The 25,278-nt window shown below is 53.2% G+C and overlaps 2 protein-coding genes across 3 annotated transcripts in view; both read right to left on the bottom strand.

Annotated features, from left to right (window-relative positions):
- The window catches only part of FAM107A (family with sequence similarity 107 member A), an 83,008-nt gene extending 81,649 nt beyond the window's left edge, over window positions 1-1,359 (bottom strand). The window contains 1 exon segment of the mRNA XM_082344837.1: window positions 752-1,359. Within this exon segment, the coding sequence (XP_082200963.1) occupies window positions 752-775 (24 nt within the window). The 5' untranslated portion in view covers window positions 776-1,359.
- A 1,041-nt stretch (window positions 1,360-2,400) lies between these two features.
- The window catches only part of FAM3D (FAM3 metabolism regulating signaling molecule D), a 65,829-nt gene continuing 42,951 nt past the window's right edge, over window positions 2,401-25,278 (bottom strand). For both annotated transcript variants that reach the window (XM_082344823.1, XM_082344824.1), the window contains 8 exons: window positions 21,920-22,043; window positions 20,467-20,525; window positions 17,074-17,124; window positions 13,341-13,425; window positions 12,467-12,593; window positions 8,924-9,004; window positions 7,720-7,793; window positions 2,401-6,476 (listed from right to left, as the gene is read on the bottom strand). In XM_082344823.1, the coding sequence (XP_082200949.1) occupies window positions 7,746-7,793; window positions 8,924-9,004; window positions 12,467-12,593; window positions 13,341-13,425; window positions 17,074-17,124; window positions 20,467-20,525; window positions 21,920-22,043 (575 nt within the window). In that variant the 3' untranslated portion in view covers window positions 2,401-6,476; window positions 7,720-7,745. The remainder of the gene's footprint in view (window positions 6,477-7,719; window positions 7,794-8,923; window positions 9,005-12,466; window positions 12,594-13,340; window positions 13,426-17,073; window positions 17,125-20,466; window positions 20,526-21,919; window positions 22,044-25,278) is intronic.

Genomic DNA, 25,278 nt, shown 5'->3' with positions numbered 1-25,278 from the left:
GGTGACTGTTTAACAAGAACCCCCCGACACCCCATCTCTAACGCTGAGGCAGGGGGTCTACAGACCTCATTTTCAGAAATGCCGCACTGGCTGTGCTATCTATAACCACCCCCTTCCCAGTGGAGATGCCAGACTTAGAAGGTGATGGATAATAATATGAAGAGAATTCTATTAACAACAGATTAGAGCTTGTATATAGCCCACTATGTGCTAGGCACTCTTTCAAACACTTTACATGATTCTTTTAATTCTCACGACAAGCCTCTGAGGTCGTGACTACTATTGTCCTCACTTCACAGATAAGGAGCTGAGTTACAGAAATCGTCAATAACTTGTCTAAGGCCTTACATCTGGTAGCAATTGGTTGGCCAACTTAATTACAATGATCGTTATTTTTTCTCTTGCCCCTGCACCCACCTGGGCCAGGCCCCCCTGGCGCTCGGGGAGGGGGGGTCAGGGAGACTGTATGCAGGGCAGTAAAGAGGTGTGTGTGTAGAAGACCAGGGAGCCTGAGAGGCTGGGCAGCCCAGGTCTGTTTCAGAGATGGAGAGATCAGACTCCAGCCTTGCCCTGAGCCTCAGCCAGGTTTCTAGATGCAAATCTTAGCTGTGAGCTCAGGGAGGGAGGCCGGCGGGCAGTGCCCGGCTGAGGCTCCAGGGAGCCGGCGGGCGGTGGGTGAGGGCTCCCACCTGGCTGATGCAGCCTCCCTTCCCGTGTCCAGGGCCCCAGCAGGACCCTCAGGGGCTCCTACCTTCTTCCCCTGGGCAGCTCCCATGGCACGAAGCGGGCGCCAGACCTGGGCGGGCCTTGGGGGCCCGGCTGGGGTCCTCCCTGCGGTGCTGTCTCAGGAGCCGGGGCCCGAGGGGTTTCCTGGGCCAGCGCCCCCCGTCCTCCGGCGGCTCATTCTCCTCAGGCACAAAGGCGGCTTTCACAGCAGCTCCTAAGCCGGCAGCTCCTCAGACAGGCTTAGGGTGATTGATCCTGACCGAGGGGCCCAGTGTCCCCGGGCGGCCACATGCCCCCCTGGGGTCCCTGTGGCGCCTCACCTCCTGCACCCCTGCCCCTCTCAGGAGGGGACACTGAGGCAGCCGGGGTCGGGGAGAAGCAGAGCGGTCCTCTGCCCTCTGCAGCCGGTAGCTCGGGCAGGCGGGTGACCTCTGGCGGCCCGGCGGGCAGGCCTTGACCTTCTTGATAGCAGACAGGCCCAGACGGTGGAGGCTGCCTGGGGCGGCCGGGGCGGGGGCTCGGGCGGGCTTGTGTGGGGATGTGACCTTCAGGCTGCTCAGGCCCATTAATAATAGATCTCAGAAGACACTCGGGGCCGGGGTTCTCCCCGAGCAGAGACGCTGCGAGCAGAACACTTCATTCACTGGGGCGGCCGTCCAGGCAGGGCGGCTGGTCTGGGCTCACGCCAGGAAAATATCTGGAGGCCGGCTTCCAGGCTGGGAGCCAAGCTCTCAGCGTGCCCCCGCAGTCACCCTCCTCCTCACTTCCACCCCTTCCCCTCTGCTTGTCGCCAGCTTGGAGCAGGATTCAGGCTGGAGTCACCTCGGCCTGGAGTCGCAGCTCTGTTCCTCACGTGATTTGACCTCTGAGCCACAGGTTCACCTGCGTGCGTGGGGTCAGATAACCATAGCGCACGGGGCTGCTCTGAGGGCTAGAAGGGAAGGTGGGTGCAGCTGAAGCCATCCTCTTGTTACAGCTTAAATCAGATCCCGTCATTCCCTGCTTTATAAATCTTCCTCTTGACCAAAGCGGAATGACAGTGGTCCCACCCAGTGGGGCTGTGAGGGTGAAATGAGGTAATTCACGTAAAGCTCTGAACAGAGGATTCGGACGACAACAATTCTCCATGGACTTTAGATACTGCTGTTAATAATACCAATGATTAACCCACTGCCTGCCGGCAAGTCCCGGGTAAGCAGTTTGATTAAGCACAATACCCTTTCCCAAGAGCTGGGTGGGTGAGGAAACCCTGGCACCCTTCCCTTTCCTCCAGCACAGTGCCTGGTGCAGTGATGATTTATGACACAGATGATTTATGAAATGGCAGTTGGTGGTGAAGAGTCAAGGATTAGGGATTCTATATCCAACTTTGGCCATAGAATGGAATCCCCCCTGGTCCATGAGGTCTGATTTATCAAGTCTTGCTTGCCTCTTGGGCCTCGTTTCCCACACCCCTATCTCCCTGACAGTTCCTGGTCTTACCACTTTCCCCTTCACCTCAGGACCTTTGCACTTGCTGCTCTCTCTGCCTGAAATGTTTCCCATCTCTCTCCCTGACTCCATTTTTTGATCTTTGCATGATTCTTTCCTCTTTATCCTTCAGGCTCAATTGCCACCTCCTCAGAGAAGCCTTCCCTGATTCCCTATTACAAAGTAGCCTCCTGGGCTCTCTGTTTATTATTGATTATAGCACTTGTCAGAAACTGAAATGATCCTATTTCTGTGTTTATTGTTTGTTTTCCCTACCTGAATGGCAGCTCCACAAAGGCTGGGACCTGGTCTGTCTTGTTCATCAGTTTACCCCCTGGGTCTAGAATAGCGCTTGGCATGTTGCAGTCACTCAGTAAATACTGGTGGAGCAGATAAATAAATGATGGAGGATTAGATGAAATAGTCTAAGTATGTAGAATGCTTAACACAGCCCTGACTCACCACAGGTGCTCCCTGTATGGCAATTATCAATACTGTTATTGTTGTTGCTGTATTTCCCCCAACACCTTTGCCTCCTCCAGCCAAACAAAAGTGTGGTTTCTTCCTTCTGCTGCTTCTCCGGGTCCAGCCCCTGCCTCAGTTGCTCCCCGTTCCTTTTCTCCCTGATCCAATCATGGCTGGGTACAGTTTCTGATTTCCTGCAGTCAGGAGAGCATCCACAAAATTGGAAAGAGCAGTGACTAAATTAGCAGTCAGCCAGAGCAGTAAAAATGCCATAAGTCAACCCTGAAGATCAAACTCCTTTGTCAGCCATCCATAATTATCCACTGGCTTGGCTCTTGATGGGATGGGAAGAGAGAAAAGGAATTTTACATATTTATTAATTTTTCCCCATCTGCTTGGAGTCCTGCTGAAATATAGCTTACAAGCCACACTGAAAGCCTGCCTGACTGGAGGCCTTGATTGGCTGAAGGTCTGAAGCCCAGCTCCTGGCAGGATGTGGGTCTGAAATGCAACCTTTGGACCCTGTGCCATGGGTAGGAGGAATGGGGGTTGTGGCCCCGGAGCCCAGCTCAGGGCCTGACACCGGGGAGATGCTTGGAATACAGACACACATGATTTATGGAATGACGGTTGGTGGTGAAGGGTCAAGACTAGCTGTTCCAGATCCAGCTTTGCCTGGTCTCACTGTGTGGCCTGGGCACAGCTCTTAGCTTCTCTTTCTTAATCTGCAAAACGGGGATAAATTTCTGCTCCTTCCTGACCCACAACCTTGTGGAGAAAAGCAAGAACTGCAAAATGTGGGAGCGTTTTGAAAAGAGGAGTTCCAAATCTCTCAAACCCACCCCTCTCCATCATTCCCAAAAAATGATGGTAGACGGTGAGACTCTTAACTCAGAAGTTCTGAGCAGTTTTCAAATGTCTTCAGAGGCATGCAGGAGGAGGAGGAAGGGGAGGGGGAGTAAAAGGGGGAAGGGTACAGGGGGACAGGAAACAGTGTTTACCTCAGAGTAGTTTTAGGGCAAGTGTTTCTGAACAGGAGTCTGTTTCCTATAGTGATAGAGATAGACTGGAATTCCAATCTTTATTCTGAGGCTCCTTGGCTGTGTGACTTTGGACAAGTCACTTGACCTCTCTGAGCCTCATTTTCCTCATGTGTTAAAGGAATAACAAGGATCCCCACCCCAAGGGGCTGTGAGGATGAAATGAGGTAATTCATGTAAAGCTCTGTGCAGAGCATATTTGGACAACAGCAATTCTCCATAGAAGTCAGGTACTACTATTATGACGCTGCTAATGAAAGTGGTGTTAAGTCCACTGCCCATTGGTAAGTCCCAGGTAACCAGTCCACTAAGCACAACACCTTTCCCAAGAACAAGGTGACCGCAGGGAAACCTTACCACCCTTCCCTTTCTATCTTGGGCTGCCACCTACCGGCGAGGATCAGAATTACAGCTACTGGAAAGACCACTCTGTGGCTTAGGGAACAGATACACGCCCTCCCCTCACGGCCCCATCCTCATCCCAGCAGGAGAGCAGTGGCATGTTGCGGGGCAGGGGGTAGGGAAATATAAGACCCAAATTCCGAGGTCATGAGTACCTTGCAGAGACTCCTGAAGGCTTGTCCACCCCGATGATGAGAAAGTCCCCAAGTCTTGTCCATTTTGCTTCCTGAATATCCCTGAGACTGGTCCCCTTTTTCCATCCTGTCTCCTGGCCAAGCCACCACCCTCTCTCCCTGGATGATACAGCAGCTTCCTCACTGGCCTTCCTGCCTCCACTCCCTTCTCCATACATCAGCCAGGAGGAATTTCTTAAAAACTGCAAATCCGATCATGTCGACCCCAGCTTAAATCTCTCACTGTGTCCCCAAGGCTCCTGGGCAAAGTCTGAGACCCTTTGGCCAAGCCCACGGGTCCTTTGGGCACTCAGCCCTGCCGCTCAGCCCTTGGGTCCCACTCTCTGCCCCTTGCAGGCCTGGTTCATGCTCTTGCTTCACCTGGCACACCCCTCCCTCCCCTCTGCCCGGGGAACTCGGACACACCCCAAGCCTCACCGTGGTTGCTGCCTGCTCCAGGGTGCCTTCCCTGCTCCTGCAATCTTTCCCCCAACATAGTCCTTATCAAGCCATGTTGCCTCGATCTGTGTGCCTCCTAGGCTACGAGCAGGAGCCGTGCCTGGTTTTCTTCACCAAGGTATCCCCAGTAAGTACCCAGTTCCTGACACATAGCAGGTGAGCAATAACTTTTTGCTGAGTGAGGAAACTGGCTCTTAGTGGGTAATAGACTCAGCGTTACAGACTCAACTCTCTACAGCTGCTTTTTCTGGACTCTCTGTCCTGCCCCAATCTCAAACTGACTTGGGGGTCCCCACAGTGGCCACAGTGCCCTGAAGATGACGTTGAGAGTCTGATGGGTGTTTGCCACTTTGTGATGCCCGCCCCAGCGAGGCCCAGGGTGGCCTCGAGAAGTGACGTTTAAGGACATTTCCTGCAGGCAGGGTGGTCTTGTCTCTCAGTCCAGGCCTGTGCTCAGGCCCATCCAGCTGGCCATGCCCACTGCCTCTCCTAGGATGGGTCCCCCAGAAGCTGACTTTAGGATGAGGATCTCATGCAGGTGATTTATTAAGGACTGGCCCCTGAGGGGACACAGGTAAGGGAATGGGGGAGCAGGATGTGGAAGTGGAAGCAACTGAGCAAAGGGACGCTTCCAGGCAAAGTCCCAGCTTCAATTTGAGTCCACGGGGAACTCTGGAGTATAAATTACGCCTCGTGGTTGTCCTGCCCCAGGACCAGAAGCTGGGCTTTCACATTCCCAGCCAGGCAGTCATTAGCTATGGACGATCCCGGGCTGATGTGAACTCTGGCACTTCCTGGCCTCTCTTCTTTTTTTTTTTTTTAAAATTAATTAATTTATTTTTGGCTGCGTTGGTCTTCCTTGCTGCACGCGGGCTTTTCTCTAGTTGCAGTGAGCAGGGGCTACTCTTCGTTTCAGTGAGCAGGCTTCTCATTGTGGTGGCTTCTTTTGTTGCGGAGCATAGGCTCTAGGCGTGCGGGCTCAGTAATTGTGGCTCACAGGCTCTAGAGCACAGGCTCAGTAGTCGTGGCTCGCAGGCTCTAGAACGCAGGCTCGGTAGTTGTGGCACATGGGCTTAGTTGCTCCGTGGCATGTGGGATCTTCCCGGACCAGGGATCAAACCCATGTGCCCTGCATTGGCAGGTGGATTCTCAACCACTGTGCCACCAGGGAAGCCCCCTGGCCTTTCTTCTTTGCACCTGGGAGCAAAGAAGTTTCGAGGAGCCCAAGGGCAGTTCTCCCAAGAAGAGTGCAGACTGACCAGTCTCAGCACAAGCTGGGAGAGAGGACACGGGTGGGGCACCAACCTTCTCACTGTGCTGCCCTTCCAAGCTCCCCATCTCCAGGAGACCCTTCCCCGATTCCCTGATTCATCCTGTTGACGTTTTCTTTTCTTTTAATATTTATTTTATTTATTTATTGGTTGCCTGGGTCTTAGTTGCAGCTGGTGGGCTCCTTAGTTGCGGCTTGCCGTCTCCTTAGTTGCGGCACACGGGCTCCTTAGTTGTGGCACGCTGGATCTTTTTTAGCTGCTGCATGCGGACTCTCAGTTGCAACTCGCTGGCTTCTTAGTTGTGGCATGTGAACTCTTAGTTGTGGCATGCAGGTGGGATCTAGTTCCCTGACCAGGGATCGAACCTGGGCCCCCTGCATTGGGAGTGCAGAGTCCTAACCGCTGTGCCGCCAGGGAAGTCCCCCCATTGACATTTTCTTCCTTCTTTGAAGTGTTGTGCAATGCAGCTTCTAAAAAAGTACCACAACCAGGTGGTCCTTTTTAAAGAGTGGCCCCTGCTGAGAGCTCTGCCTAGCCCTGTTCCTGGCTATGAACTCACTTTAGCAGTCTTTTTGGTTCTCTTTTAATTTTATAAGGTATTTTTGCTTGTTTTAAAGAAAAAAAATCCAAAATACAGAAGTAGTGTATGGTAATAATGGAAACTGCCTGCACCTTCATCCCCGGAGAGGGTATCTGGCCAGATGTTTTCCCAAACATCTTATATACATATTTTCTTCTTTGACTTCTGGTGATGTGGCTATTTTATCTTATTTAATGTCCACAAGCCCCTGAGAGACTGATACCCTCCCCCCATTTCTCAAAGGAGAACTGTGGCTCAGAGAGGTGACGTGACCTGCTCGTGTCCAGCTAGCGGGTAGCAGGGCCAGCGCTCAGAGCCGGGCCAGCCTTTCCGTCCGGCCATGCTGCCTGCGATGTGTAGCTACCCATTAGAATAGAAGTGAGTCAGCTAAGAGAAACTGAGGGGCTTGGTCAGGGTCCAGGGCCTTCAGAAGCACCCTCCCCCCACCCCCTGGTCCTGGGGGTCAGGAAGGAAGGGCACTGGGGTTCGGGGGCAGCCCTTTGTCAGCATGTCAGGTGTGGGAGGAGGGTCCTGCCACTTGGAACAAAAAGGGAGGAACGGAGCAAATCCACTTGCTCCCAGTGCCATCAGGCATTACATGGATGTGGGGGTCTGTGTAAGTGGTCGGGGAGGGGGCTGCCAGCAAACTCTCCCCTGAGAGTGAGCTACTGTGCTTGGGGGCGGAGGGGGTCATGGAATCGGCGGGGTGGCTGGCTGGACGCCTTCTGCTGACTTCCGCAGGCAAGCCTGCTCACAGTCCTCTTAGCCGGCCCTCATCATGGATCTTGACCCCAGGCGACTGCAGCCCCTGTCCCAGCCTGCCATGGCCCCTGTCACAGGTTCCCACACTCTGTGCTTCTCTACCCCAGGCCCTCTTGAAGCCCTGCCTGTCCCCAGAGCTTGGTAACTGTGAGCCCCATGCCAGCGGAGTGCACAGGACCTCAGCCTCTGCTGTCCCCCTGCTCGGGGCGTTGGCACTTGGGGCCTGGGCATCTTCTCCACGAGCCTTGCAGTCTCCCTAGTACACACTCCAGGAGCCCGAGTACCAGTGTTTTCTGCTCCCATGCCCCCTCCCAGAATTTGGTCTGCCCCCTGTGCCCCGCCCTTCTCAGAGACCCCAGGCTGGGTCTTACCACCATATCCTTTGGGCCTCACCACTTCAGTGGCCTCCAGCAGCTGGTATTGACATCTCTCGGCCAAGGACTCTCTGCAAAGGCAAGAAGGCCGCTCTTTCCCACATAGGTCAGACTAGAAGGGCCCAGGAATTCACATCAGCCCCAACACCAGCAGCCCTCCAATGATGGCCGATGGGAGCTGGTGTATAAGTACCCCAGCTCCCTCACCTCTGACTGAGATCTCTGAGGTGTGTGTCCTACACCGATTCCTAGGGGTTCCCCGTGGGATTAAGTTCCACTCACCCATAGCAGTAGCTGAGTCAACAACACACCCCTTCTTGGCTGCCTTCTCTCTCCTGTCTTACTTTCCCATCTGCTATGGGTGTTTTCTAGAATCACTTCCCAAATAAACGACCTGCACTCGAAGCCTTATCTTGGGGCTGCTCCCGAGGGAACCCACACAGAGACAGCCAGGCTGTTTCCCCCGAAGCCTTTCAGTCTGGCTGTTCCTTCCAGCCTTTCTCAGATCTCCTTGCTTCCTCCCCGTCTCCAGCTCCGGATTTTCTCCAGCCCTCATTCAAACAGCAGGTGAAGACTGTGTTCTCTGCGTCTGGTCCTCTGGCTGTCTCTGTTCCCGTGGATCTTACACCTCACACTGGGAGCCAAGGATTCTTTCACACCTAAAAGTAATCCCTATGAAGCCGACCTCCTTTCTAGCTGCCTAACCAGGTGCTCAAAGCCGTCACCAACCTGTTGGAACTTGTGGCCAAGCAGACTCAGTCTAGACCATTTCCACCCCAGGCGAAATGCGGCACATCAAAGGGTGGGAAAGTTCGTTCAAAATCATCAAGAATAAAATTTAATTGTGCTCAGGTGCAGGCCGTCCATCCTGTCCTTCCTTGGGAGCGACAGTCAGCAGTCCCTGAAGGAAAGCACACCTGTCCTCTCCACAGACAGCCGGCTCCAGAAGGACTCTCTGAGGCTGGCCACCTCCAGGTAGGACGCCTCCACCCAGGGGTGCTTTGTTTCCAACAGGGGAAGCGTGCAGGGTACTGGCGGACCCTCAGCACTTTCCACACTTCCGTTCCCTCTTCCTTCTCCTCCTCCGCTGGCCGTCACTCCTGCCGGTCCAGCTTGCAGTGAGCCTGGGCTCTGACTCCTAAGTCAGGCAGGATCAGCCTCAGGCCCTGGCCCAGGAAGAGCCACAGCCGCCCTAATATACCTTCTGGGGCACACAGCCCTCCAGCTCCAGCAGCTCCGGCCAACCGTCGTATTTATTCACGTCTGGGTTGTTCTTTGAGAACTAGAGAGACAGAAGAGAGACACTGACAATGTTAGGACTCACGCCTGCATTTGCGTTGTGCTTTAAAACCTAAATGGCTTCACTTCATCCTCACCACTGCCCCATGAGGGGCATGGGAGGGTTGGATATTTCCAGCCCATTTCACAAATGGGTAAACTGAGGCTGGGGAGGGCAACTTGCCCAAGGTTTCAGAGATGAGATCAGAGCCTAGTCACTGCCTGTCATGCCCTGGACCGGGGTGGGGGGGCGGGGCCTGGTACCAAGCATGTGGGGAGTGGTGCTTGAAGAGCTTTAGCCCCTCTAGGACATCCCAAATAATAATAGTAATAAGAAGAAGAAGAAGAAGAAGAAGAAGAAGAAAAAGAAGCATCCTAGCTGCAAACTATTATATGTAGAATGGATAAACAGCAAGGTCCTACTGTGTAGCATAGGGAACTATATTCAATATTCTGTGATAAACCATAATGGTAAAGAATATTAAAAAAAGAATGTATAGAATGTATATGTATAACTGAATCACTTTGCTGTACAGCAGAAATTAACACAACATTGTAAATCAACTGTACTTCTATAAAAAAAAGAAGCATTCTAGCAATTCATGAATGCTTGCTCTATGCCAGACACAAAGCACCTTCTGTAATTAATCCTCACAATAGCCCTAAGAAGTGCTCGCTGTTACCATCTCACCTTACAGATGGGGAAATTGAGGCACAGTGAACCAAAGTAACTGCCTATGGCTACCCGGTTGGTAAGTCGTGGAACCACTGTGTAATATTAATTAATATTAATAATAAATGTATAAAGAGAATAAAATCAGTTAAGATTGCGTTTAAAACGCTCAGGCTTAATTTACGGAAAAAAGAATGTAAATGATAAAATCTACAGGTGGGATTATTGTGGCTAACCCTTAGGAAGGAAGAATAAATTCTAGATGCTGCTTCTCTGAAACCCCGTTTCCCATGTGGGAGAACAAAAAACAGAATGGTTTTAATCACGTCGGGGTCTTTGGTTCATTTTTGGGTGATGGGTTGCAGTCAGCTGATCATAGACATCAGGCAAAAGGTGGTGCTGACTCTTCTCTACTTACGTGTTTCCTCTCTGCTGTAATTGGCCCAGTTTTGTTGGGTCTGGAAGAACAGCGCCCGCCCTACCTCTTCCTAGAGAGTCCTGCCCCTGACACCTTCCAAAGGGACATTCTGGAGCCCCAGGCCCCTGCCCCCTGTGTTCTTCACCCAGAGGGTATAAACAGAGGGTCCTCTCCTTTTCTCCTTTAGCACAAGCTACTTTGCACTATTCCTTACTTTAAAAAAAAAAATTTATTTATTTTTGGCTGTGTTGGGTCTTCATTGCAGCATGTGGGCTTTCTCTAGTTGTGGTGAGCAGGGGCTACTCTTTGTAGCAGAGCACGGGCTCTAGGCGTGTGGGCTTCAGTAGTTGCAGCATGTGGGCTCAGTAGTTGTGGCTCTTGGGCTCTAGAGCACAGGCTCAGTAGTTGTGGCTCACGGGCTCTAGAGCACAGGCTCAGTAGTTGTGGTGCATGGGCTTAGTTGCTCTGCGGCATGTGGGATCTTCCCGGACCAGGGATCGAACCCGTGTCCCCTGCATTGGCAGGCGGATTCTCAACCAGTGTGCTACCAGGGAAGCCCTGTTCCTTACTTTTTTTTTTTTTTTTTAAATTAATTAATTTATTTACGGCTGTGTTGGGTCTTCGTTTCTGTGCGAGGGCTTTCTCTAGTTGTGGCAAGTGGGGTCCACTCTTCATCGCGGTGCGCGGGCCTCTCATTATCGCGGCCTCTCTTCTTGCGGAACACAGGCTCCAGATGCGCAGGCTCAGTAATTGTGGCTCACGGGCCCAGCTGCTCCGCGGCATGTGGGATCTTCCCAGACCAGGGCTCGAACCCGTGTCCCCTGCATTGGCAGGCAGATTCTCAACCACTGCGCCATCAGGGAAGCCCTGTTCCTTAGTTTTTAAAGTAATTTCTAATTACCTGAATATATTCTCTTGGAAACACACACATACAAACCAGGTCAGCATTTTCCAGACAAGGCAAAACCCCTTGCAGCCCACTCTAGCCTCCCCCGCACCTCCCTGGAGCTCAGCACGAGGCTTCTTGACTGTCCCTTTTCTGCCTCCCACAGCCCCTCCTCCTCCAGGCTGCTGGGTCTCTTGTCTGATTATTGCATTGGCTTCCTCCCTGCCTTCTGACTTGTGCCCCTTTCACAGTGCTCTCCATGCACAGGCGGGAGGCCATTCTAAAAGTATGAGGACAGGAAATCCTCGGGGAAGCTGCAGACCTGGATGAGAAATGCATCCCTATCACTGAGCAAGCTGGTTAAAACTTCTCCAAGGCTCTGGATCCTCGTCCGTGAGATGGGATGGATGCTCATTGTGCCTACCTCGTTGTGGGTTAAATAAGATCCTGCAGGTCACTTGCTCAGCCGTGCCTGCACAGAGCAAGCACTTGCTGAATACTAGTGTTTCTTGTTATCAATCTGATCTGGTCACTCTCCCGCTTAAGCCTACCATGGCTCCCCATTGCCTCCAGGACAGAGTTCCCTTTCCTCAGTGGTCCTATATATGTCTGAATCATTGACCCTTAGCTTCCCGTCTTGGATCTGGGCAGAGCTGAACGTTCTCACCACCAGAGACTGGCCAACTTCATGCTGGGGAAGCCTGGCCAGTTCTCCCAGGTTTTGGAATTGCTCTGAGCTGGGGATGCACAGATGGCGATTGTCCTGCAAGGGGTGCGGGGGAGAAGGTGCAGCATTTCCTTGGGGACCCCTACCGTCACTGACTCCCCCTTCCTCCTGTGAGTGCTCCTCAAACTCCGCCTCTGGATGCCTCCCAGGTGCACTCTGCTCGGGCCACCCCTGGGTAGTGACTGTGTAGCCCAGATCATGGACCCCTCCTAACTCCCTCCACATACTCAAGGGGGCCCTCCTGTGTCCCCTTCTTGGTGCAAGTTCACCCTCTCCAAGGGAACTTAGAAGGGAACTTGGGGCTCCCCTGGCGCAAACCTGCCCCTTTACAGGTGGGGAGACTGAGGAAGTGGGGGAGGAGGGGATCGCAGCGGGGACCAGAAGCTGGGCATCTCACTCGCTGCTCTGGACCCTCCCCCCGCCCCATCACGCGAGCTTCACCTCCACATTCCTTTCCCTTTCCTCCGTGCCTTAATTTCCTTTCATCCTTTTTTTTTTCTCCTTTTCCTTCTCCTTTTTGGTACTTATCTATGTATCTATGTATCTATATATGACCCACCTGGTCAAGGCTGCTTCCTGCTGGGGGATTAGCCAATCAGGCCACCCTGATCTCCGGGGTGGACGACCGCTGGGTAGCCCTCCTCACATTGCCCCACGTGTCCTTTCCAAGCCATCCCAGCCCTTGTCTGTCCATTCCTGGCATTGTCCCCTGCAACTCCCATCCCCTCCTTCACTGGGACAGGGAGGCTGCCAGGAACTCACCTCCTCAAAGGGGCTTTTACTGTTGAGGTCTCTGGTCCCTAAGAAGACCCAGCTGTCCCGGAAGCCCAGCTGCTTCGCATAGGTGCTGCCCAAGTTGGAGAAGAGCTTCCTGATTTCATCATTCATCCTGCAGGGGACCAGAGAGGACGGTGAGCTCGGGATGGGAGAAGGGGGAGCGTCTCAGGCCCTTGGCTTACCCTCCACCCCTCCTCCAGCGAGGGCAGCAGCCTCTCCCAAGCTCAGGAGAAACAGGGCGGAGTGGCCAGGACGCTTCTCCGAAAGCCAATCCGAGGGGCTGGCGAAGAGTTACAACGGTTTTGCTTCTGTTTGCAAATATAATACACGTTCACTTGGAAAATATGGAACTTTACAAAGTAACTAAAAATTACTTAGTTTCACCCCCCCTTGACATAATCATTGTAAAATTTTAGTATATTTCCTTCATGTCTTTTTTCCCCCGTGCACTGTGGGATTATACCAATTCTTTTGTAAACTGCTTCTTTTTTTTTTTTAACTTAATAGTAAAGGGTGAACATTCTTCCGTGTCCTTAAATATTTTCTACATCATCATTTCTGATGCAGTATATCCTCTTTTATGTACATATAATAATACGTCCTATATCGCCATATATCATGATTTCTGTCACCAGTTCGCTATCACTGGACAGGGAGAGGAGTGTGTCCAGTTTTTCACTCTTGTGACCACGGCTGTGATGAACCCCCCCAGAACATCTCTTTGTGTGCTTGTCTGCTTGGTTCCTTAGGAGAAGGTGTCAGAAGCTGGAGCCAGCAGGATAGTAGGAAAAGGACTTGCAGTTTGGAGGTGTTTGATTCGCTTCTCCCTGTGCCCTGGCAGGCGGAGGTTCCCACTTACTTTGTCCCCGGGTCATCGTAGGAGGCCACCAGCACCAGCATGCCCTCTGGAATTTCTTTAAGGAATTTCACCAGGAGGCTAGCATCTGTGGGAGGAAGGAAAATTGACGTGCTGGTCATTTAGGAGAAAGACGGCTGGTCATTCTCATCCTCTCTTATGGCCCTAACGATCCAGGAATGCCCGGGCAGCCTGACACTGAGCTCCATCTGCACAGCGTGAGGGCATCTTCATTCAGCTGGTCTGGGGTGGGTTCTGGAATTTGAAAGTTTCCCAGGCGATTCTGCTCTGCAGCTGGGGCAAGAACCACGGTGTAAGGGCCCTTGGAGGCCTACCCCCCCCAGGGGACCGAGCACAGTCACCTCTCAGGAGCTCCGCTGCCCCTTCTACACTGTTTAAGATGCACCCAGCCTGTCTGTGCTGACTTTAGAGGCTACACCCACTGGGCAACTCGGGCCACTGAGAGAGAACATGGGGCTCCCACAACTCTCCAGCTTAGGTCAAGGAGCAAGGCTCTGTTCGCATCTCTAATGCCTGCCTGCACTTGAGAGATCTCTGGATTGAACACAGAGCAGGTCTGGGGACAGCACCTGGGGAGGCATCAACGTGCAGCTTGCCTCAACGACACTGATTTTTTTTCTGTTGTGCTTATTTTTATGGTCACCTTCCATGCATAAAAAAAGATAATGGCTTTCTACTTAGGGCAGTGATATAATTTCCTTTTAAGATCTATTTATTTAGGTTAAAAAAAAGTGAATGAACTGATTTAAAGGAACACACAAACAGTGCAAATAGTACTCTGGATAAGGCATAACTTATACAGAGGGCTCTTGAACAGTGGAGGAAGTATGGGCAAGATCGGCCTGGTGGGCAAAGCAGGGGCTACATCTGTCAAAGGAGAATAATTAATAGCCCTGCTCAGAGCATTTCTGTAAAGCTCAGATGTGACGATGACTCTGGGCTTGCAGTAAGTGCGTTATAACAGAATTACAATTATTAGCAGGATTGGCTACATAATTTTCAGGGCCCAGTGCAAAATGAAAATGTGGGCCTTTTGTTGAAAAATTATTAATAATTTCAAGATGGTGAAGGCAGAGCATCGAATCAAGTTTCTTCTAAGCAAGGGGCCCTGTGTGACTTTCCTGCTCACAGCCTGCATGCCCATGAAGGTGCCCTGATTCTTACTATTCTGCGGGTATCCCTTGGATTCAGAGGAAAAATCAAGTCCCCCAAGCAAGGCCAGCCACCAACTTGCTCTGTAACACGGAGGCCTCCGGTCAATGACCACAGCAGCCCTTCAACTCTTGAGACAAAAAGTGGGAGCTCTGAAAGTACCATTAATTTGTTTGAGCCGTCAGCAGATATCAAGAGCTGGCTCTTGTCTGGAATGGACAGTGGATGTTTGGAAAAAATGAAGTGTGCCTTCTGATAACTATCTTCTCACTTCGAAAAGTCATATTTTTTTTGTCTTCTGTAGGAAGGGGCGACTTGTTCTCAAAAGGCTTCTGTTTCTTGTTCCCCATCAGCCATGGTTACATCCAAGTTTATGATAAAGCATTATAAAACTTGGTTTATCTTTTTTTTTTCCCTTTTCATTTTGACAGATGACCTCCTTGCTTCCAAATCACATGGATGGAGTGAGGGAAGAGGGAAGGGAGATGAAGCTTCCCTGGGCTCCTCCCCAAGCCAGGTTGGGTTCCTCCCCCTGATTATTGCAGGTTATCATTTAATTCTCACATCCAGCTTATGAAGTGGAAGTCTATGGCTACCTCTATTTTATAGATGACAAAACCGAGGTTCAAGAGATGTCACCTGCCTCAGGTCACCCAACCTGAAATCTCTGACTCCAGAGATAACCTTTTCCATAACCTGGTCCCAGGCCACGCTGGACAGAGAACAAATGAAGGTCCCTGCCCTTGGCCCATGGCCTGTCCCACTCTCTCCTCACCCGTCTCCAGCTCTGTCCTGTACCAGGAGGGGCTTTGCATGCCTGCATGTGGACACCCACCCTGCCTGTCCAAGCTCTGTCATTGCCACCCTCTCCTCCAGCAGCAGCTGACCCCCGGCCACCCCTCAGTCCTATGGGTGTGTCTGTAGCATGGGGGGCACACCTGGAAGAGGTCTGCACGGGCCCTGATGCTCCAGGTGGGCACGTCCTCTGGACCTGCAGACCCTATCTGTGAGGTGGGACTCGGCTGGAAGACGGCCATCGTGGGAAGCCCTGAGCCCAAGACACAGTCCCGGCTCCTGTCTCTAAGGATACTGTCACACGTCACCTTCTGAACACCTTCCCCCGCTGTGACTTCTGGGCAGCAGACTTCCATTTCCCACATTTCAGCCCCTCCTTCGTTTGTAAAGCCAAGAGGGCTTCCTGCTCTCTGCTGCTTGGTGATTTCTCCCCTCTGGGCTCACATATTTAGGTGGGTGCAGTGAGGTAGGTTTTCCCTGGAGACGGAGGCAAAGGTGGGAGATTGAGGATAGAAGAAACCAGCTGATTGGCAGCAGCAGGGCCCTTCCATTCTGCGAGGAGCTTCTGGGGTGAGGGGTCGGGTCTCATGCTCAGTGCCCTTGATGCCCGAGCCCAGAGATGGCCCTGTGATTGCGGGGACACAGAGTCGAGCCGGGTGCTGAGAAGGAGGCTGAGCTCAGTTCATCTATCCTGGCGGAAGCCAGTCCTTGCGGGGCCCAGACCTCTGCTGTCTGCAAGGGGCCACCCTGCTGCTTCTTCGCTCCTGCTGAGGCTCCTGTGTGGGTGGGGGCCTGGGCTGCCGGCTGGGCAGCAAGTAGCATATTGGGCCCGGGACTGATTCCACCACATTTGGAAGATGTCTCGAGCGCTGCGTGAGAGTCCCACCTCCACCCACAGCTTTGCCGGGTGGCCTGTCGGGGAGGAAGCTGCTGGTGGGGACTTAGGTATCTGGGCCTCCAGTCCAGGTGAGTCGGTGCCCTGTTGCTGGGCCGTGCTAAGGACAAGGAGGAAGTGACTTCCTGAGTAAGGGGTGTCCATGCATACAGAGAAGCTCAGAAAGCATGTCTATGTAGAGAGAAAAAAAGACATCTGCAGAAAGATGCAGAGAGCTTGGAGCCTCACAACTGTCCTTTCTGGGCCTCGGGAGGCCTTGTCCTGTCCTTGGGCTCGATAGCGACCCTGCGGCTTTAAAAAAATACCTTCTACCTAGCAGAGCAAACTGGGCCCCATTCCCTCCTCCTCAGCATTTCAGTGCACACGTGCCTGGCCTCCCACTGCCGGCACCAGCATTTCTTTGCCTGAAGGTCTTCTCCGGCCTCCACATCCTCCTTTGTACCCTGGGGCAGGCCAGAAGCGTGGGAGTGCCAAGGAATAGGGGTAGGAGCACCCCGGCTCCCTTGCCCCTCGGGGTGTCTCAGGGGCACATGTTCTACACTGGCTTCCTGCAGTGATCCATGGCTCCTAACGCTCTGCACTGGCTGCCTTCCTTTCCCCGGCTCACTCCCCAACTCCCTACTGACATTCCCTGAGATCACCTCCTCCCAAATAAACACCCCACTTGAATCCTTGCCTCAGGATCTGCATCAGGGAGCGCGCAGTAAGACAGTAGAAAGGAGTTTCAAAGGCAGCAGGACGGCCCTCCCCACTGTGCCGCTTTCTGATTGGGTCCCTGGAAACAAGAGCCAAACTCCCTGGCACCCAGGTAGCCTCTTGCCACAGGAAGGAGCTCAGCCCGCCCTCGACTTCAGTGCCAACAGAGGTGCCTACCTCCAGAGTACATGTCGAAATATTTCTGTGTCATCACCTTTCCCGTGGTTCCTAAGGGATAAGAGAGCAGAACTATTATTTGCCGTAGCATGTCATTCTGTCTGTCATTTTGTGGAGAGTGGCTGCTCTGTAGTCTAAGGTCTAAAAATAGAATAGAATAATAGTGGAACAAAATTAGGTCCTGTAGGGCTTCCCTGGTGGCGCAGTGGTTGAGAATCTGCCTGCCAGTGCAGGGGACACGGGTTCGAGCCCTGGTCTGGGAGGATCCCACATGCCGCGGAGCAACTGGGCCCGTGAGCCACAGCTACTGAGCCTGCGCGTCTGGAGCCTGTGCTCCGCAACAAGAGAGGCCACGATAGTGAGAGGCCCGTGCACCGCGATGAAGAGTGGCCCCCACTTGCCGCAACTAGAAAAAGCCCTCGCACAGAAACGAAGACCCAACACAGCCATAAATAAATAAAATAAAATAAAAAATAATAAAAAAAATTAGGTCCTGTAGAAAGCATGCAGGACTAAATTAGGTGCCCAGTAACCATTGGGCTGATCTGAGAGGTACTAGCACATAACGGTGCAGGGCCTCTGAAACTGAATGGAATCCAACCAGTCTGGGTTTGTGATCTGCCCTGCCACTTCCTAATGCACGACTTAGCATTTGACCTCAATTTTTGCATCTGTACCATGGGCTGTGGGAACTAAATGAGATGTATTTAAAATATATGCATGTGAGATAAATCTTACCTATAAAATAGTAACTAAAAAAACTACAACCATCATTACTATTCTCACCTAAATAGGAACTCTGCAATTTGAGTGTTCCAACTCTTGAAGGCAAAGGGATTTGCAGTGGGCTGAAGGGTACTCAGTGTCCTGAGTCCAGTAATCTGGATTGCCTTGGTGGGCTTTGCAAAGGGTACAAATCCTACAGGGAATCAGGTGTTCTGGAGGAAAATTGCAATTCCTACCTTTGGCCACTGGATGGAGCTGTTGCAGAGGGGATGGCAGCTCTAGTTTCGCCTTCACTGCCCCCTCCCCCTAATTCAGTTGGTAGATTTGATAAGAGGGTGGCGACAGGGGCCTGGGTAGTGGCAGCTCTCCTGCTGGGTGGGAGCAGGCTCTCATTGCAGTCCCCCCTGAATTCTTGGAGCCACTAGTGTCCAAGCCCCTCCAGACACTTCACCTGGGGCTCTTGGGAAGGAATCTATGAAGCCAGTGAAACTACTTTTGTGATCCTGTGCATTTGCAGATTTTTCTGGAATTGGGGTTGGGGGGGGAGGAGGTGTAGTTTGAACAGCTTCTCAAAGGAATCCCTGCCATCTAAAAGGTTGAGAAGTAGCAATCCTTCTGTTGTTCTGGCTCGTTATGTAGATGAGGACCCTGAGGCCCTGAGAGTGATTTGTTAGACTTTCCACAGCTGGCATGCAGTAGGCTCTGCGCATGTGCTTGGACACATTTCTAGTCTAGCGGGTAGTTTCGCTGAGTGATTAAGACCTGGAGTCAGCCAGAGGCAGGTTCAAATCTAGATGATTGTATTGGCTGTGTATCCTGGGCAAGTTGCCCAGCCTCTCTGAGCCCCCATTTTTTACCTGCAGAACAGGGAAACTGAGCGTAGCTGCCTTCTAGCGTCGTGATGAGGGTCAGTGAAATAGCTAGCACACAGTAAGTGCTCGATAAATGTTAGCTCTCAGTGTTATCAGTGGTTGTTTTTATCTTTGGGCTTTGCGAGGGATGGGGAAGGAGGCCTCTGTGTGAGCCCATCTCATGGGAGAATATTCAGGCGTTTTCTCCCACAGTGGTCTATTTGGGGGAAGAGAAGCCCAGCAGGTTTCAGCAAGGTCGGCTGCAGCTGGAGCCCTTCCCTGCCCTCCCCGCTGTGGGGTGAGTGGAGACTGGGTGGGACAGTTGATGTAAGTGAGGCTGCTACAGTCTCCTGGGGCCTGGTGTGCCGGCGGTGCTCTGAGACCGTCTGGAAGGGGCCAGCAGCAGGGGAAATCAGGCCTCCCTCTCCTTCTCAAGACTCTGGAGGAGGAGCGGCCCCCCTCAGCTTCCTGCCCCTCCTGGCCCACACCCTTCCTGGACTCCCAGGAAGTTGACCAGGGCTGTCCTCTGACCCCTGTCCGGCAACGCTCCTCCTTTGTTCCAGGCTTTGACCTCTCCCCTGACGCAGCAGGCTTTCTTGGCAGACGGGAAATGGGTCCTCTAGGAGCAAAGGGGCAGGATTCCAGTCCTACCCTGTCACTTCCTAAGTGTGGTTGTGTGGTCACACTGCACACAAGCTTGAACCCTTTTTCTCCTGAGTGTCCATTGTGCCCTTTTTCCATCTGCCCTGACCTTTGTCCCAGGAATAGTTCTTAGATCCAGGCAAATGGCCCCTGTTCCCCAGATCACATAAGAGCTGAAGACAGACAGGAGGGGCTCGGCTGGGGCCATACCGCCTGGTCCTTCTCGGCCCCTGTAACCTACCCCCTCCTGAAACATGTCCCTGTTCCTGGCTTGGCCGGCAGTTGGCTTTCTGTTCATCACCTGCTGGAGACGCAGGGTTACTGAGACTGTGGGCCTCCCTGGGTCTCCCTGCCTCTAGCCTCCCTAGTCCAAGCTCGAAGGAGGCTTCAGGAAGGCAGGGCTGGGCCCTCAGGTCCTGCTCAAAGCCTTTCCAAGGCTCCCTGTTCTGCTCTGCTTCAGGTCCACACTTCTTAGCAGGACACTTAGCCCCTCATCCTCTGGCCCTGCTGGTCCCCCAGCCTCACCTCTCACCACCCTGCTTCTGTGTTATAGCCAGAGAGAGCCTGTGTGGACCCCCAAGCCCCTCTCCTCCTTCTTCCCTTCCCTGCGCCCTGCAGAGAGTTGCCGCTGCCTGGAAGGAGCCTCCCTCTTTTCTCCTGGTCAACCCCTACCATCCCTCAGGCCTCAGCTGACCATCACCTCCCTCTGGAAGCCTCCTCCCCCGACTACCTCCGCTGCCAGCTCTGTGTCCCGATCCCAGAGCTGTGCTTCCTTTTCCTTCATATGTGCTCACCACCTTGTGATTTTTTGTGAACTTCATGGGCGCCCACAGGGGGTTGTCAAGCCAGGGTCTGTCCTTCTAGTTCACAGGTGACCCCCAGAACCCCATACGGGGCCTGGCCCACAGTAGCTGCTGTGGCTCTTTGCCGAATGAGTGAATGAAGGCGTGCACTCAGCTTGTAATCTCACATTGTCCCCTATGGTTTCATGGGTGTTGGTCTAAGCCCAGACGGGGTCACGTTTCAGAGGAGCAGCGTATCCTCCTGAGATAGGTGCACCTGGCAGGGACCTGGCCATCACTGCAGGGCAGACCGGCTCTTTCAGACCTGTTCCCACAGGCCAGCCAGGCTTCAGAGCGTGGTGGGGGCCGGCGGGGGGGTGTCGGCAACTCACCGTTCACCAGGGCGATGTTCAGGCCTCTGCCCACGTTGTTTTTCACAGGACTCATGATCCTGAAGAGAAAGAAGAAAAACAAAATACAACAGTTGGTCCCGAGTGTGGAGTGAACACTCTGGAACTCTGCGAGGGCCCACATGGTGTGATGCCGAAGCATCAGGAAACACACGGAATTATCTGGGCCATCTGTTTTCTCCTGGGAACGAGCGGTGGGCTGGATTCCCTGAGGAGCCTCTCATGGCACGTTTGGACCAGAAGAGTCTGCCCAGGGAAGAGGGAGGGTCCCTGCCCGGGGCTCGGAGGTGCTGGAGGCAGGGTCAGCCCATGTCCCCAGGCTAGGCGGAAGGCAGAGCCCGGAAAGTTGCTCCCGTCCTGCCATGTCTGGGATCCCCAAGTGGAGCCCAGCTGTGTTCCTGCGGCCCAGCATCCATACCCCGTCCTCTGGTATCCTTGGGAAAACCGTACTTCTCCGTCTCAGGCCAGGAAGTTCTCAGCACTGACCTCTCTCCCAGGCCTGGACAAGCCGGTATCCTGTGCCCCTGGTCACAGTGATCGGGCCAGTGTGGTCATGTGACCCAGGCCAGCCAATGAGCCCCAGCCCTGGGACTTTTGCAGGGTTAATTCAGATGGGAAAGCTCTTCCCAGTGGGGTGCTAGACAGGGCTGTTATGTCAACCCAGCTGGTGGCCTCCCTCCTTCACCACATGAAGAAGTCCATTTTCAGTAGAGAAAACCGAATCTAATGACAGAGGAAAGCAGAGCTGAAGGTAGTGTGAGAGGGAGCCCTGATGACTTGGTTTGAACCCCTGGATTCAGCTGGTGCTGGAGCCCACTGCCTCTGGCCTTTTGGGTACGTGAACCAGTAGGTTTCCTTGTTTTGCCTAAATGATTTGGATCTAGGTTCAGAATCCGTACTAAAACACCTGTCTCTGGCTTCTTTTGTAGGATGAACTTCCTGTCCCAGAGACTTTACTACCTAGAAAGCCTGGTATATAGTCTTTCTCCTGCACCTGGGTAGAAGCCCTGGCACCTGCTGCATCTGGGCTTTGATACCTGGACCTTGATCTTGAACACTCCCCTTAGGCATCCCCCGTCATAGGAAGCCCAGCAGCTTGGCTATCAGACAGACCTGAGTTCAAATCCTGGCTCTACCAAGGGTTAGCTGGCTAACACTGTCTGAGCCTCAGTTTCCTCATTTTTACAAAGGGGAGGATTATCGTCCCACCTCCAGGAGTGCTGGGGGATTGAGGGAGACGATGCTGTAAGGTGTCTAGCAAGATGCTGGCACATTTGCAAGATGCTAGGATTATTATCATGTGTGACCCAGCCACCCAGAGTAAAAGAAAGTATGTCAAAGGTGTGGTCTGGTCTCTAGGGCCTGCCCTCAAGGCCTCTGAACTTGCTAATGAGTGAATTAATGAAAGAAAAGAAAAGAAATGCCAGAAACTTACGTTTGGCCTTCAAAGCACATGGAGGGGCCCACGACGTTGGCGGCCCCGCTGCTGATTTTAAACGCAAAGAAGTTGTCTGGGCAGGATTTGCTGAGGCCACACTTGGTCTTCACCAAGCGTGAAGCTGGGGAGGGAACGGAACAGCTTTGGTGGCGGCAGCTAAGGAAGGGGCCCAGGAGGAGGAGAGGGGCAAGGACGGGGGGCCAGCTCAGGGGCTCCTCCAGAGATGCCTCCCCTGACCACCTAGGTCTGCGGATTTGCCCCTTTCTGTGCTCCCACAGTGTTTCCAACAACCCCATCAAAGACACGGGACGCTGCGTGTCTGACCACCCAGCGTTCATTTCCGGGTTTCCCCTCAAAGCCCCAGCCCTGGCACAGCTCCTGGCTGCCCGCAGGCCTTCGGTAACTGTGTGCGGAACAGTGAGTGGTGGTTAATGACCCGAGTCGCCGTGATTAAGGGATTCTCTTGAGAACCTTCTCTTGAGACATGGCAGCCTTTTGAGCTCACAGAGGGCCCTGTTGACAAGCTCCTGGGGCCCCAGCATGGTGGGTGGGAGCACTTCTCACGAGCCAGGTTCCCTTGAGCCAGTCTTCAACCTCCCTGCAAATCTGCTCCTTCATCTGTGAAATGGGCTAATGATGGTACTTCTCCACTGGGTTCTTGCGCGGGATTAATGAACTCAGGTTAATGCTTAGTGCTTATTGGCTATTCTTCTTATCACTCATTTCCGGAGCACTTACTTTGGGCCAGACCCTGAGATTCAAAGGTGGTTCTGGAACTTCCCTCCCGGGGCTTAGCATGGTCCCTGGAACCCACTGAGGACTCAATATGTGGGACCTCTGATTATTGTGGCTGCTATTAAGACCTGCATCCTCTCCACATGGCCCTCCCAGGGCAAACTCTGGAGGCCTGTGAAAGGCGGGAGAGGCAGATGCGCCCCCAAACACAGCCGCTGAGATGTCACCCGCACTTTCAGCCTGGCAGTTTCTAACTTACATTCATGCATGTTGTTTTAACACCACCTGGCAGTTCAGCAGGTGCCAGAAGGGAGGACTGGGTAAACAGGGAGTTAGAGAAAGTTCATGCAAAGGGAGAGCAGTGGTCAGGCAGCCTTTCTCTCCTTCAGCCCCCGCGCCAGGCGTCTGGCTGAGCCGCGCCAGTGAGTGCCTGGAGCAAACCCACAGGCTTCCCAATAGACGCTGGCACACGCCAGGGCCTTGCTGCCTGCCAGGCACTGTGGCAAGCCCTTTATCTTTACTGTCTTGTTAAATCATCCCCATAACTCCTGTGCCTGCCATATAGGAGGCACTCGATAAATCTTCACTGAATGAACACCTAGAGCATTTGGGCGGGTCTGAGCCCAAGCTGGGAGGGTGATTAGGGTCTCCAGGGCCTAGAGGGAGCCTTAATGGGAATCAGGAAAGAGCGTCACTCTGGGGGGACACAGCCCGCTAGTGCCAAGCTCGGCAAGCCTGTGGTGCCTCGGGGTGGGTGATGGTGCCCCTTCTTAGGAGCGAATGCAGCCTGCGCCAGGGCTCCCCTGGTGGAGTGGGCGGCCCTGATGATCTGAGCAGAAAGCCCATCCTAGGCTCTCGTCCCCACCCCGAGTGCCAGCATACAGGCCTGGTGGGTGTAACCAGAGCTCCACCTGGGACACTATCACCAGAGAGTGAAGGCCGGGAGTGGAGACACCCCCAAGTGGCTCAGGAGAGGGATGGCTGGAGATGTGGACCCGACGCCCCTACCCCTCCCTCTGGACAGAACCCCCCCAGAGTGGCTAGTTGAGGGTGAGGCTGGGAGGGGTCCTCTTCTCCTATGAGCCTTGAGGCTCCACCTCCGCCCCCTGCCCCCCCAGAGAGCCCAGTTTACTTTCGAATCCAGAGGTTTTCACCTTGCCAGAGGGGCTGGGCCAGGCTTCGGGGACCACCCTGGAGTTTGCCCAGAGCCTAATCAACAGCAGCTGAGTCGGATAAACCCCATGTCAACAGGCTGGCTTAGCAAGCTTTTCCCAAATTGATTTTCTGACCATCCAGCCTTCACGGTCAAGCTACTGGATGAGGGGGAGGAGGCCCAGGGGTCTCAGTCACTGGGAGGCAGGGGATTTGCTCTATGGGTTTGGGTTTCAGGGGTTTCCTAAGCTGCCCAACCCCTCTGGGAACCCAAGAGGCTGGCTGTTGCTCAGGGCATGGAACTGAGCACTGGAGGGGAGTTGCAGTCAGGGAACTCGGGCCGACTTCAGTCATCTGCTGTGTGACTTGCCAGAAAACTCTCCCTTTCGCTTAAAAGTGCCAACTGTAAAATGAGGGAGTTGGTTTAGATCAGGGTTGTCAAACAGGTTTCCTCTTCAATGTTAACGGATCTACTATTAAAGGCTTAATGATAAAGCCTTGAGGCTACCTGTGGGCTTGGAGGGAAAGAGTGCTGGGATGGATTGGTGATGTCTACTGTGGGAACCAGTGAAGGTGAGAGGCAGCATGTGTGCTTGGATTTGCCTTCCCCCCAGCAGGTGACGTCTGAGTGTTCAGCACCAAGATGCTGTGTGACAGTGTCTACTTCACAGTGTGACTCAGGAGGTTTCAGTGAGACAGGGTTCAGGGTGTGGGGTGAATGGTTTGTGTTGGTGCACAGTCTTTGCTCTCTGCAATTCCGCAGTGCACGGGGGCTCCCATGCCCTTTTCTTTTCTTTTTTAATATTTATTTATTTGGCTTCGCTGGGTCTTAGTTGTGGCATGTGGGATCTAGTTCCCTGACCAGGGATTGAACCCATGCCCCCTGCATTGGGAACACAGAGTCTTAGCCACTGGACCACCAGGGAAGTCCCCTCCATGCCCTTTTCAGTCAGGGAAAGTCCCACTCCCCGAGCTGCATCCCCCTTCAGTCACCACCATGTTGGTGTGGAAAGGGGGACTCGGAGGTGTTGTCTCTTGTAAGGAGGTGTTGAGAGGGTGGGCTCTGGATTAGATGGGGAGGTTGACTCCCTCCCCGCCACTTACAGCTGCATTGCCTTGGCCAAGAGATTTCACCTCTCTGAGCCTCAGTTTCCTCATCTACAAAATGGGGATACTTATAGCATCCACATAGGGTTGTGGTGAGGATTGCATGAGATGCCTGTAAAGTTCTGAATACAGTGTCTGGCACACAGTAGGCACTCAATCACTGTTACTGTTATCATCACCATAATTGTCCCTTCCTTCCACCTTCTCTGCGCTTCTCTGCACTGTTGAGACGTCTCAGCACTCCTGCCTTCCCAGTGCTCTCTCCACTCCCCACACTTGCGTCCCTGACTCAGCAGCCAAGTTCTCCACTGGAGCCCCAGCATTCCTGCCCCTAGGCCTTTGCACAGGCCAGTCTCTCCTCC

The sequence above is a fragment of the Balaenoptera borealis genome (genome assembly GCF_965194805.1).
Source record: "Balaenoptera borealis genome assembly, chromosome: 12".
NCBI lineage: Eukaryota > Metazoa > Chordata > Mammalia > Artiodactyla > Balaenopteridae > Balaenoptera > Balaenoptera borealis.
Note: the sequence above shows the minus strand (reverse complement) of the source record. Positions and strands in the feature narration are given on the sequence as shown.